The following is a 14872-nucleotide window of genomic DNA, read 5'->3' as shown; positions in this document are numbered from 1 at the left end:
TAATGGGCGCTTGAGAGAAGCAGGACACCGATAAGACCAAAAATATCAATTTAGAGGTGGTCTTTCCAATTTCTGCTTTTGTTTGAGTCAGGGAGGGGAGGCCGAGGAGGCCAAGGTCTCCAGTTCTGGGAAAGGAGAGTTCTTCTGGATTCTTTGGGCTACGGAGAGGCAGGCTCTGGCCCCAGGAAACAACGAAGGCAGTTCTGCCCCTCAAGGCTTTACTCCAGGAGTCCCGGAGGAGACCGCGACGCCCCAGTCCAAGTCTAAATCAGCCAGCTCAGAACAGTTTGCCAAGGCTGGACAAAAGATGTGGCCGCTCTCTCTTAAACAGACACACACACACACACACACACACACACACACACACACACACACACACACACACCCCGAGTGTGCCCGTATGGAAGGTATGTGTGTGTTAAGGAGAATGGCCATTGCTGCCCACTGCGGGCTGCCGGCCCCACCCAGCACTCGGCGGCTCCAGGGAGACACACCGCGCGAGGGCCGCGGAGTCCTTCTCAGCAAGCCCCGGAGTGAGGGGCGGGGCCGGGCGGGGCCGCGAGCGCGCAGGCGCGGTGTAGGCTTCCTCGCGCCGCCGCCGCTGTTGCCGCCGCCGCCCGCGCTGCACCACAGGCCCGAGACAGACAGGGCCGGGAAGAGCCGGAGACTGAGGAGGAGGCGGAGGCGGCGGCGGCGGCGGCGGAGGCGGGGCGACTCCGGTGACCGGGAGCGCCGCAGACTGGCAGCTGCGGCGACTCCCCCCTTTGTGTCTGGTCTGCTCGGAACCACTGGAAGTGCTTCCCGGAGGGGTGCGGGGTGTCTCGCCGCCTCGCTGCCCACCCTTTTCCCCAACCAGCCACCTACCTCCGCCCTCCCGCCGCCCCCCGCCCTCGGCCCGCGACGCCCGAGCTCCGCCCGGAGCCCAGAGCTGCGGGAGAACGAGGCGGCGGCGGCGGCGGCGGCGGCGGCGGCGGCTTCTTCAGAGGGGTTGTGATTCGCTCACAGGAGCCATTGACGGGAGAAGAGGCTTTTATTCGTGGAATTTACCTCAGGCAAGATCGAACGGCTGCAATAAAAGAGAGAGAGGAGCGAATCCAGGAGGGCTGGAAAGGGCAGCTCCCCGCACCTCCCCTCCGCCCGCGGGCTCGGGGAGCTCCGGGCCCTGCCTGCTGAACCCTTCCCCCCCCCACCCCCCCACTCCCCCACTCCCCCCGCTTCCTACTGCCCCTCAGCCCTCCGGCGGGGCCCTGGCAGAACCTCGAAGGATTGTTCGGCGAAGGCTTGAATTGAAGGCTGTGGTTTGTCCATGGAGGCAGGCACCTTTTTCGATCCAGTCGATGAACAGGGTTTGTTCTCGAAATCCGAGTGAAGGAAGCACCGAAGCGAAACTTAAAAAGGAATCCTGCCCTCCTGGAGCCACGGGCGATGCGACTTGTGCCGCCGGGTGCCGCCGCCGCCCGCCCGGCTTCGCCCTTCCAGGCAGTCGGGAACTTGTTCTGATCTTCAGCCCCGCCATCGAATCTCCGCTCTCCATCCCCCTACACCCTGGATATGTTTTCTCCCAGACCTGGATATTTTTTTGACATCGTGAAACTACGAGGGAAATAACTGCGGGGCTTCTTTCTGCCTCCCTGCTTCTCCACACGGACATGCCTTCAGTTTGGGTGGCCGAGACACCCGGTTCTAGGCGAATGAACCTCTCCAGCCGCGAGGGAGAGAAATGAAGGGAATTTCTGCAGCGGAATGAAAGCTCTGCAGCTAGGTCCTCTCATCTGCCATTTGTCCTTTCAGACTGCATTGTAATACCGGGCCGGACAAGTCGGACGAGAGCGAGGACCAGCCTCCCGGCCATATCTCTCGGCCCGTGTTTACTTTCCATATTTCTTTTCTCTGCTCTCCTGCTTCTCGGCTGGCCCAGGGATGACTTCCTCGCTGCCGCGGCCCCGGCGGATGCCGTCGCTCCTGTGGACCGTCCTGCTGGTCAGCACTGCGGCCGGTGAGTAGCCCCCGGCGGCGCGTCGGGCCACTGCCCCTGCCTGCGGGTGGCGGGCGGGGAGCCCGCAGAGGCCAAGGCCTGAGCTCGCCCTTCGCGACGCGTCCAGCGATCGCTGTGGAGGGAACCGCGTCCCGTACCTGCGCGCCTTTCCCGTTCCTTCTAGGGAAATAACCTTGCATGTTTTTGTAGTTTCGAATCCCTACTTCCATATCCCCTCTCACCCCCCACGGGGGGAGGGGAAAGACATACTGGGTGTGGTATCTTGACATTTTTAGCTGTGAGGTAATGCAAGGATTAAAAATAATATTTTAATCGCCAATGAACAGTGTCTATTATGAGATCTTTGCAAACACAGCTGTAGATTTTTATTTTAATGTAAAGAAGCGGATTTGGCTTACATTAAAAAGAACATCAACTATAGAACGCACACTCGAACCTTATTTTTAGATTTAGATCACTCTTTGGGAGTCCATGTTACTTTCATTATTCAGAAATGTTACGGAATGAATTGAATAAATGTTGAGTCAACCAGAACTTTGAGATTCTTAATACATTGTATAATACTGTTAATTATTATCATTGGTATTGTTTTGTCCCAAAGTATTTTAGTAATTATATTTCCATTTTTCAACCTAGATACACTCGTATTTTATATGCCTTTGGAATTACTCTTGGCCTTAAAAGCATTTTCGATAACTTTACATTTTAGTCATCTGGCATCAATTGGCTTTCCTGTCATTGAGACAACTTTGACCTCACATTAGAGGTGTAGGAGATTTGAGTACTAAAAGTTCTTTGACATTTTACTAAGCTTAAAGGGAAACAGTAGTCATCCTTTCCTTAGGATTTTTTTTTTTTTTTTTAAGTTCTCAGATACCTGAGAGAAAGCGTCATGTTTCATCTGCAATTATTTTTCAAGCGGTCTTTTGGTGATACGCTCTTAGAAGTTTTTGGGAGTGAACTGTACATATAATTCTTAAGTTTGGTGTAGGATGGCCAGATAGATTATGCATTTAGAAATGAGTGAAGGACAATATAGCAGCTTTCCAGTTACTTTTTTATTTTTATAAGTGTATTTTTAACATTCATATTTCTCATTGCTATGTTAAACACAGAGGTTGCTTGCTTATTTCCATTTTAAGAGTCTGCATTGGGAAAATTCTGAAAGAAAATTTGAAGTTTCCTTTAGTGCCTTTGATATTGTTGATTAATGTCTTATGTCTATGATAAATCTGTGTAGTTGTATTAAAAGAATTTGAACTTTTGAATTGAATATATTTTGAAACTGGTATTTTAAATTCTTAATCATCACAATTCCTTTGGGGATTAAAACAAACAGTTTTTCTCTAGATTTCTTCAAATTGTATTAGTTATTTAAATTCTCTAGCTGTAAGTCTTGTGATTCCTGTAAAATATGAAGAGAATAAAAGGCCTTAGGCTTAAGCAGTCATTCTATGATCAGAGATCTCCAATCATAGACTTTTTATGTTCTTTGTTATTCTTGACCTTTTTAGAATGTAGATTCTCATTTATAGTTGACAGGCTTATCATTTTGTGATCAGAACTGATAACAGTAAAGGAAAGAACACTGATTTAAAAATAATTTAATTTGTATTTGGTAAATAAAATATTAGAATAGTGTCCTTTAAAAAGGAGGGATTGAAAGAATCACTACTTTAAAGTGGTTTTAGTCTTCATTAGTATTACATAGTAGCAGATGCCAAAATTTGTAAGCTATAACAATAATAGTAATAATAATAATGTAATAATAATAGTGTTTATTGAATGCTTGCTCTGTGCCGGCAACTATTCTAACAGCTTTCCATGTGTTTTCTCATTTGATCCTCATGACAATTCCATACTCCAGCTGTAATTATGTTCCTTTTACAGAGAGGGCATGTGAAGTGTAGAGAATTTAAATAACTCACCACACAGTAAACTGTGGAGCCAGGATTATAGCCTGTACCCTTACCTATCACATTAATGATAACAACAGTTCACTCTAATTGGGAACATAAGATAGAGTAGTGCCTTCATAAATCAGCCTTTGAAAAGAAGTAGGGACACTTGACAGGTTCTTCATTCAGCACTGGTTATTGCAGATGTTATCATTCTAAATGTGAAAACTTTGCCTAATATTGGAGTGGCGAGTTCAGTTTCATTAGGTATAAGGTGACTAGAGAGGGCCTATGTGGACTTGGGTTACATAGATGTAATAATGTAACCAGACAGGTGCAAATAGTACTGCTGAACAGGAAAAAAATACTAGAAGACCTGCTGATATCACATCCCTCTTTGGGGCCATAGATGTATCCTTTATTTCTTTTGAATTCCTCTTTTCCATTTAGTGTATCTAGTTCTTGGATTCCTTAGTTCTAAGAACATTTTGTATGCAAAAAATTAGAATTTATTAAAAAAATGTGTTTGGTTTATAAATGAATTCTTAATTTTAATCAAAGGATAAAATACAATGCAGTACTTACCGCAGACCCAGCTTCTATTAAAAGAATTCGGGGGGGCACCAGGGTGGCTCAGTCTGTTAAGCATTCTGCTTGATTTCAGCTCAGGTCGTGATGTCACAGTTCATGAGTTTGAACCCAGCAAAAGGCTCTATGCTGTCAGCACTGTCAGTTTGGGATTCTCTCTCTCTCTCCCTTTCTCTCTGCCTCTCCCCTGATTGTACTTGTGTGTGTTCTCTTTCCTTCTTCTCTCAAAATAAATAAATATTAACAAAATAAAAAATTTTTGAAAAAAGTCTTCATTCTTCATTTAGGTTGTAATGGTTACATAGCTAACCCTATATCCCACCCTACCCCCCTGTGCTTGAGCAGGCTCAGCTACCTTTTCCTCCAGTCTTCTTGTTCTCTTCTTTCTTGCCATCCTTGGTGGCCTGGGAGGCCAGGGAACCCATGGCATTTCAAATAGCCTTATTGTTGGGATTCACTCCTCGAAGGTTCTCCAGGACAACTAAGAAACTCAGGATTCTGCATCACATCATAATCCTCCTCCTCCTTGGCTGGCTTAGATGTGTCCAATGGCTGTCTGACATCAATGTTAGCTGAATCTTTATGCATTTGAAATAATTCACTTGATTAGATTTCTTTCTTTAAAAAAATTTTTTTGTTGTTGTTTTTTGAGTAAGCTCTATGCCCAACCTGGGACTTGAACTCACAACCTTGAGGTTAAGAGTCATGTGCTCTACTGACTGAGCCAGCCATGGTGCCACACTTAATTAGATTTCAGTTTTATATCTCTGTAGGAATACATTGTCTACAGGAAGATGCACCTATTTAGTGTTCTTGAGCATTGAAGTTAATAAATATTGTTGAGGAATTAGAAATTTAGTAATCTTTACTTTTGTGTTTCTTGCCATGTGAGCACTGCAACAGGGTCACCTGCGGTTTTTGATAAAATACGTATTTCTGGCACTATAGCATAGATGTACTGAATGGATCTCTCTGGGATCTATACATTTTTTAAAACTTAAAACCTGAAAGATTCTCCCTTAGGCAAGTTTATATAATCAGTCGTGATTGTTTGGATTTTTAAAGTATTGTGATTTAGTCAGCTTTTGGTGCATAATAGCTGGTAGCCATAAAAATATAGTGGCATACAACAATAAGCATTTATTCTGCTCCATTTGTCTCATTCTTGGGCCCAGGCTGGAGGGCAGGGTAACATCTCTTCTGCAGGGAAGCTTGTCTTATGGCAATGGCAGAAGTACAAGAGGATAAGTTCAGTCCCTAGCCATTTTTAGACTCTTGTTCTTTTAACATCTTATTTGGCCAAGACTAAAGACAAGGAGTAGTGAAGTACACTTTGGCTATAATGAGGCCATGGTAATATATGGACATGTGGTACTATTGCTGGAGAATGAAGAATTGGGATTGTCAGTCTACCACATATGGTCAGGAAGATAGTCCAAACTCTTACTGTTTGAGCAGGGCCAAACTCTTTTTTTGTTTGTTTGTTTGTTTATTTTTTAAGGAAGTTTTTTTAAAAAATCTTTATTTTGAGAGAGAGAGAGAGAGAGAGCTCAGGAGGGGCAGAGAGAGAGGGAGAGAAAGAGTCCCAAGCAGGGTCTGTGCTGTCTGTACAGAGCCCAGTGTGGGACTTAATCCCACAAACCTTGAAATCATGACCTGAGCTGAAATCAAGAGTTGGATGCTCAATCAACTGAGCCACCCAGGAGCCCTTATTTATTTAAGAGAGAAAGAGAGAGGGGGGAGGGGCAGAGAGAGAGAATCCCAAGCAGGCTGCATGCCCAGTGCACAGCCTGACACAAGGCTCGATCTCAAGACTGTGAGATCATGACCTGAGCCAAAATTAGGAGTCCAGTGCTAAACCAGTTGAGCCACCCAGGTGCCCCAGGGCCAGACTTTTAATTAGGCCTTTGCATAAAAATTATACCAGCTTTGATCTTTCCACAAGCCTACCCTGGCATGTGGGGTGATGTGGTAGTAGTGGTGTTGGTGTTTGTGTAATATGAAAAGTGGGAATAGAGAGATTAATTTCAAATGAGGACAACTCTCATTAAAGGCCAACTTTTCTTTTTAAAAAAAATATTTTGGGTGCACCTAGGTAGCTCAGTCGGTTGAACATCAGACTCTTGATATTGGCTCAGGTTGTGATCCCACAGTTGTGGGAATGAGCCCAAGTAGGGCTCTACACACAGTGTGGGGGTTTCTCTCTCTCACCCTCTGTCTCTGCCCTTCCCACTCTTGTGTGTGCATTCTCTCTCTCTCTCTTTCAAAATAAATGAATATTTTTAAAAACAGGATTTTATTTTTAAGTAATCTCTACACCCAACATGGGGCTCAAACTCATAACCCTGAGATCAAGAATTGTATGCCCCGGGGCGCCTGGGCGGCTCAGTCGGTTAAGCGTCCGACTTCGGCTCAGGTCACGATCTCACGGTCCGTGAGTTCGAGCCCCGCGTCGGGCTCTGGGCTAATGGCCCAGAGCCTGGAGCCTGGTTCCGATTCTGTGTCTCCCTCTCTCTTTGCTCCTCCCCCGTTCATGCTCTGTCTCTCTCTGTCTCAAAAATAAATAAACGTTAAAAAAAAATTTTTTTTTTAAAAAAGAATTGCATGCCCCACTGACTGAGCCAGCCAGGAGCCCTTAAAGGCTAACTTTAACATAGAAAGAGAAGAAATTGAATATTGATTTCTGATGGGTAAATTCTAACTAGAAAAGGTACAGAATGAAGTCAGAGTAAATCAGTCAATTTTATAAATGACCATACCACTTATTTTGGTACTTATTCACATATTTGTTGAATGTCAGTTTTATGTATTTGCTTTGTCTTCCAAATTGCTTTTTGAGGACAGGGTTCCTACCTTAAACTGTTTTGCAATCTATCATATTGTTGTGCAGATAAAAGATGTGTAAGAAATACTAAATGAGGGGTGCCTGGGTGGCTCATTTGGTTGAGCGTCTGACTTTGGCTTAGGTGATGATCTTAGCAGTTCATGGGTTCAGGCCCCGTGTCCAGCTCTGTGCTGACAGCTCAGAGCCTGGAGCCTGCTTCAGATTCTGTGTCTCTCTCACAGCCCCTCTCACACTTGTGCTCACTCTCTCTGAAAAATAAATAAACATTAAAAGAAAATTAAAAAAGAAATACTACATGAATGAATAATAAAAAGAAATTGGAGCCAGGAAGTGTTCTAAGATTGCTCACTTATTCAAATGATGTATTAATTTATTCTTTCTTTGTTTTAATTCCTTCAACTATAAAGTAGTTTAAGTGGTGTTGTAAGAAGACCCCTGTCTTGAGTTAATGAGACCTGAATTCCGTGTGATTCTGGACAGATTACACAATTTAGTTTTCTCAATTGTAATATTATGGGATTGGACCAGATTATGTTTGAAATGCAGATTCCAGGCAGCTACCCCAGACCTACTTAATCTGAATATCTGGACAGTGAGTTTGGGAATCTGCATTTTATTTATTTATTTTTAAATTTTTGTTTATTTTTGTAATGTTTATTTTTGAAAGAGAGAGAGGGAGGGAGAACGAGTGGGGGAGGGGCAGAGAGAGAGGGAGACACAGAATCCAAAGCAGGCTCCGGGGTCTGAGCTGTCAGCACAGAGCCTGATGCAGGGCTCTAATTCATGAAGTGTGAGATCATGGCCTGAGCTGAAGTCTCTTAACAGACTGAGCCACCCAGGTGCCCTGGGAATCTGCATTTTAAACAAACATTTCCCCAGGCAAATTTTATGTACCCTGACGTTTGAGAAGTATAGGATCTAAGATTTCTTTTAACTCTCAGATTTTACTTTATTTATTTAATTTTGTGTGCCTTTCTGGATCTTTTATTCAGTCACATTAGTACAAACATTTCTTATTTTAAGCTTTAAGTAATTATCTAAAACCTTTTTCTTTTTTAAAATTTAAAAAATGCTATTTGTTTGTTTAATCTTGGTCTTAAAGGTGGTTTGCTCTTTAATAAAAAGTGCTTTGCTCACCTAATATTGTATATGTTCATTTAGCTTGTATTTTGACCATTTTATTTTCCTTTTCCTTCTTCCAAAAAGAAAAATTACTTGTTAGTAGAAATAAATGGTTTTACTTTTAGTAAATTTACATGAGAACGGTTGATGAAATATTTACAATAGAAATAGTGTTAAAATAAATTAGACTAGATAACATTGATTTGGTTTTAGTTACAAATTAGTATTCCATGGAGTAAGTACTCCAAGTGGATAAATTGCATTTTTTAAATTTCTGTCCACCAAAGAATTATATTCTGATTTAATTGATGTCTGCTAGAAAAAAATTAAATATGAATGCTGTGATATCTCAAAATTCACTATTTTTTACCATCTTGCATAGTACTTACACATGTTGAAGAGACTCCCATATTACCAGACTATTTCCCCCTTGTAGTTAAATGGTCTAGTCTGTGAATCCTTTCTAGAAGCAATAAAGATGGCTTTAGTAGAATTTTGAGGGCAATAGACTTGATTTGTTTTTGTTTTTTTTAAGCTTTTTTTATTTTTAAAATTTTTAAAAGATTTTTTTTTACGTTCATTTATTTAGAGAGAGTGCCTGCATGAGATCAGGTGGGGGAGGGCAGTGAGAGAGAGGGAGAGAGAGAGAATCCCAAGCACTGTCAGTGCAGACCCCAATTCAGGGCTTGAACCCGTGAACAGTGAGATCGTGACCTGAGCTGAAGTCTGTTGCTTAACCAACTGAGCCACCCAGCTGCCCCTTAAACTTTTTTAGATCTGTGTGATGGACATGACAGCTAAGGCTGCTGGATTACAAGAATACATTTATAATTTATGTATGGTCTGTGTGACATTAGAAATAAGCCTGTGGGTAAATGACATGAACATTTTATTTAAAAAAAATTTTATTTTTAAGATTTTATTTTTAAGTAATCTTTACACTCAATGTGGGGCCTGAGCTCACAGCCCCGAGATCAGTAGTCACATGCTCTACTTACTGAGCCAGCCAGGTGCCCCTGACATGAACATTTTAGAATACATTGTATTATCAGAACTATTAGAACACAACATTTATTTCTTGCTGTTAATTGTACTTAATACAGTAAGTGTTTGACTAGATGTAGTTTCTATTCCAGTATGTACCTATGGGACCAGGGAGAGGGGTACAGGGGCATGAATAGGATAGATAACATGTGGAAGGAGAACTAAAATGTCCAGTCAACAGACATTTATTAGTGCTTCCTTTGTGCAGGGTTCTTTTCAAAATATTGGTGGATATAAAGAAAAATAAGGGCCTCCTCTCCTCCCCCAAACATTTTATGCCATACCCTATATCACTTTCTGAAAGAGAATTAGATTTCATGCTATTTGGCAAGAGTAGGTATTTTGCAAATCTTACTAGCATTGTATTATTCTCTGCCTTTCAGGATGAGAAATTCCTGAAGGTATTCTGCAACGCAGGAAAAGAGACTGTGTTCCTGTGTGTCTTCTAGCTGATCTCTACCCTCCTTTTATTTCTCTCTTCTCTGCTAGCCTTCTTGAAAGAGTGAACACCTACGGACTTCTATATCCTCAACTCCTTACTTGTCCCATGCTGTATATCAAATCATCAGTGACTTTCTAATTGCCTTATCCAAGTGCCTTTTCAATCTTGTTTTCTTTGACTTTTCTACAGAATTTGACAATTTTGGTCACCCCTTCCTTCTAACTCTCCTCATCTGACTTTATTAACTTCGCATTTCCCTGGTTATATATCATCTCCATCTTCTCTTCTCCATAAATGTTTTCTTCTTCTTTTTTAAATCTCCCTTAGATTGTTTTAAGTATACTTTTTTCTTATTGCAACTCCTCTTCCTTGTTGATTTTCTTTTATTGTTACTCTTCTCCTAAGCTTTAATTATTCTGGAAAGTAGATGACTTCTAAGTCAAACAGGCAACCAGAATTGGAAGCTAGAAAGGTTTGAGTTCCTTCCTAATGGTACCATCAACTATTTACTTTGGGCATATCACTTCTTTTGGTCTCAATATCCTCATTGTAAAGTGAAGGGGTTCACCTGTATGATGTGTATAGTATTTATAGCACTTTTGCTTATGGTATGAGAAAAGAAAATATATTTAGTTAGTAGTAAGTGTATAGCATTTTGAATGTTATATTTTGTTATTATTGAGTGTATATATATGTATATAGTACTTTGAATTTAGCTTAGATTGGGGAAATCTGTGGGATATTCTGAAATGGTAAAAGTACTGCTTTGAAAGAAATTTAATTTTTTGCAAATACATTTTATATGTTGATTGTCTATGTTGAGTTAGGATCACCAAAGTGTTGTAAAGAAAGGCTGTATAAAGAACAATCCATAACTAAGAATAATCTATAAATATAAAGGATGCTTTATTTATTTATTTATTTATTTATTTATTAAAGGGTGCTTTTAAAATAGTTGGAATCCTAGAATTTTAGAGTTGGAAAGGACTTTAGGGTAGACTTTAAATAGTTTTAAGTTTAGTTAAGAAGTTTAGTTAGAAGTTAGTCTAAGAAGGTTAACTTTTATACAATGTCTTTTGTTTTAATTTAATTTTTTATTTTAATTTCAATATAGTTAACTTGAAGTGTTACATTAGCTTCAGGTGTACAATATAGTAATGTGACAGTTCTATTCATTACTCAGTGCTCATCATGATAAGTGTACTCTTAATCCTGTTCATCTAGTTCATCCATCCCCCCCCCATGGTGACCTCCCCTCTGGTAACCATCTGTTTGTTCTCTACAGTTAAGTGTCAGTTTTTTGGTTGATCTCTTTCTCCTTTGTTTTTTTTTGTTTGTTTGTTTCTTAAATTCCCTATATGAGTGAAATCATGATATTTGTCTTTCTCTGACTTTACTTAGCATTATACTCTCTAGATCCATCCATGTTGTAAATGGCAGGATTTCATTGTTTTGTGTGTGTGTGTGTGTGTGTGTGTGTATGTGCATGTATACATATACATATGTATGCCACATATTTTTTAGAACATTTTTTTTTTTATTAAAAAATTTTTTTTAATGTTATATTTATTCTTGAGAGAGAGACAGAGCACAGCAGGGGCGGGGCAGAGCAAGAGAGGGACACAGAATCTGAAGCAGGCTCCAGGCTCTGAGCTGTTAGCACAGAGCCCAACGTGGGGCTCGAACTCACAAGCCGTGAGATGACCCGAGCCGAAGTTGAATGCTTTACCAACTGAGCCACCCCGGTGCCCCTGTTTTTTAAAATTTATTTAGTTAATTTTGCCACATCTTCTTTATCCATTCATCTATGGATGGACACTTGGACTGCTTCCATAATTTGGAAATAATGCTGCAATAAACATAGGGGCGCATATATCTTTCTGAATTATTGTTTTTGTATTCTTTGGGTAAATACCCAATAGCAGAATTACTGGATCACATGGCAATTCTGTTTTTAATTTTTTGAGGAACCCCATACTGTTTTCTACAGTGGCTGCACCAGTTTGCATTTCCAAGCAGTGCACAAGGGTTCCTTTTTCTCCACATTCTCAGCATACCACATTCTTACCAATTACTGAATCTGTTGACTTGCATCTTTCTGATTATGAGTGATGTTGAGTAGTTTTTCACATGTCTGTTGGCCATTTGTATGTCTTTGAAGAAATGTTTGTTCATGTCTTTTGCCTATTTTTAATTGGATTATTTGGTTCTTTTGGTGTTTGAGTTGTGTAACTTTTTTATATGTTTTGGAAACTAACCCTTTATCAGATATGTCATTTATAAATATCTTCTCCCATTCAGTAGGCTGTCTTTTAGTTTTGTTGATTGTTTCCTTTGCTGTTCAGAAGCTTTTTATTTGATGTAGTCCCAATAGTTTATTTTTGCTTTTGTTTCCCTTGACTCAGGAGACCTATCTAGAAAAAATGTTTCTGTGGCTGATGTCAGAGAAGTTACTGCCTATGCTCTATTCAAAGATTTTTAAGGTTTCAGGTCTCACATTTATGTCTTTAATTCATTTTGAATTTATTTTTGTGAATGGTGTAAGAAATTATTTTAATTTTAAGATAAATAATGCCAGGGATGCCTGGGTGGCTCAGTCAGTTAAGTGTCCGACTTCGGCTCAGGTCATGATCTCACAGTTCGTGGGTTCAAGCCCTGTGTCAGGCTCTGTGCTGACAGCTCAGAGCCTGGAGCCTGTTTCAGATTCTGTGTCTCCCTCTCTCTCTGCCTGTTCACGCTCTGTCTCTGTCTCAAGAATAAATAAACAATAAAAAGAAAAAAGATAAATAATGCCAAAGTCAATTTCAGCGTAGCTTTTGACTCAGTTATCACACATTCTAAATCAGTTGAGATCTAATTAATGCCATTTTAACTTCTGGTAAGTAAATTTTGTAAAACAGCTTTATTGAGAGGTAATTCCCATACCATACAATTTACTCCTTTAAAATGTACATGGGACGCCTGGGGGGCTCAGTCGGTTAAGTGTCTGACTGCGGCTCAGGTCATGATCTCACTGCTTGTGAGGTCAAGCCCTGTGTCAGGCTCTTTGCTGATGGCTCAGAACCTGGAGCTGCTTTGGATTCTGTCTCCCTCTCTCTCTGCCCCTCCCCTGCGCACACACAGTCTCTCTCTCTCACTCTCTCTCTCTCTCTCTCTCAAAAATAAATAATAAAACATTAAAAAATAAAATGTGCAATTCATTGTTTTGGTATATTATTAAGTTAAAAATTATGGTAAAACAGGGGCGTCTGGGTGGCTCAGTTGGTTAAGTGTCTGACTTCAGCTCAGGTCATGATCTCACAGTTTGTGAGTTTGTGAGTTTGAGCCCCAAGTCAGGCTCTGTGTGGAGGGCTCAGAGCTAGTAGCCTGCTTTGGATTCTGTCTCCTTTCTCTCTGTTCCTCCCCCACTCCCTCTCCCTCTCTCTCAAAAATAAATAAATGTTAAAAAAAATTATGGTAAAACATATATAGCATAAAATTTGCCATTTTAACCATTTTCAAGTATACGATTTGGTGGCATTAATTGCATTCACAATGTTGTGTAACACACATTGAATGTGTGTCACCAAAATGTTTTCATCACCCCAAACAGAAACTTTAACAATTAAGCAATAACTCCTATTTCCGCTCTCCTCCCAGCCCCTGGTAACCTCTAATCTACTTTCTGTCTCTGAATTTGCCTACTCTAAGATATTTCATATGAGTAGAATCATACAGTATTTGTCCTTTTGGTACTGGCTGATCTTGCTTAGCATAATGTTTTTAAGTTTATCCATGTTATAGCATGTGTCCAAATTTCATCACTTTATAGGGCTGAATAATAGTCCATTGTGTGTATATGTCACATTTTGTTTATCCATTCATCTGTTGATGGACACTTGAGTTTTCCCCTTTTGGCTATTGTGAACAATGTTGCAGTGAACATTATTATACAGTATCTGTTCTAGTCTCTGTTTTAAATTCCTATGGGTGTATACCCACAAGTGTAAATTGCTGGATCATATGGTAATTCTATGTTTAGTTTTTTTTGAGGAACCGCCAAACTATTTTCAATAGTGGCTGTACCATTTCACATTCCTACCAGTAATGAACAAGTATTCCAGTTTCTCTACATTCTTGCCAACACTCATTGCTTTCTGTTTTATTTTTGTGAAAAATTATTTATTAGAGCCATCATAATGGGTGTGAAGTGGTATCTCATTACGGTTTTGATTTTATTTGATTTTCCTAATGATAAATCATGTTGAGCATGATATAAAGATGTTGAGCATCTTTTTATGTGCTTATAGACAATTTGCATATCTTCTTTTGTTTTAAGCTTATTTTGAGAGAGAGAGCATGCAGGGGAGGGGCAGAGAGAGAGGGAGAGAGAGAATTTCAAGCAGGCTCCACATCATCAGCACAGAGCCCCAGCTTCAGGCTTGAACCCATGAACCGGTGAGATCATGACCTGAGCTGAAACCAAGAGCCAGACACTCAACCTGACTGAGCCACCCAGGTACCCCTGTATATTTTCTTTGAGTAAATGTCTACTCAAGTCCTCTGTCTACCTTTTTTTCTTTTGAATTTGTTTTTATTGAGATATAATTGATACATAACATTTATAAGTTTAAGGTGTACCACATATTGATTTGATACATTTCTATATCACATTATGATTACCTACATAATATTAGCTAACACCTCTATTACATCGTGTAATTATCATTTTTGTGTCTGTGGTGGGAATAGTTATGATCTAGTCTCTTAGCAACTTTGAAATTTATAATATATTTGTCTATCATCACTGTGCATTGTATCCAGGATTTATTCATCTACTAGCTGCAAGTTTGTACCCTTAAATAACATTTGTCTATTTTTTAAAAAAAATTTTATGTTTTATTTTATATTTGAGGGAGAAAGACAGAGACAGAGAGTGAGCAAGGGAGGTGCAGAGA

General features: G+C 40.4%; 1 protein-coding gene across 1 annotated transcript in view; it reads left to right on the top strand.

Annotated features, from left to right (window-relative positions):
* The first annotated feature begins 1578 nt into the window (after nt 1-1578).
* The window catches only part of BMPR2 (bone morphogenetic protein receptor type 2), a 201174-nt gene continuing 187880 nt past the window's right edge, over nt 1579-14872 (top strand). Inside the window, exon 1 of the mRNA XM_058708868.1 lies at nt 1579-1996. Coding sequence (XP_058564851.1) covers nt 1921-1996 — 76 coding nt within the window. The 5' untranslated portion in view covers nt 1579-1920. The remainder of the gene's footprint in view (nt 1997-14872) is intronic.

Source organism: Neofelis nebulosa, chromosome 2, assembly GCF_028018385.1.
Source record: "Neofelis nebulosa isolate mNeoNeb1 chromosome 2, mNeoNeb1.pri, whole genome shotgun sequence".
Taxonomy (NCBI): domain Eukaryota; kingdom Metazoa; phylum Chordata; class Mammalia; order Carnivora; family Felidae; genus Neofelis; species Neofelis nebulosa.
Note: the sequence above shows the minus strand (reverse complement) of the source record. Positions and strands in the feature narration are given on the sequence as shown.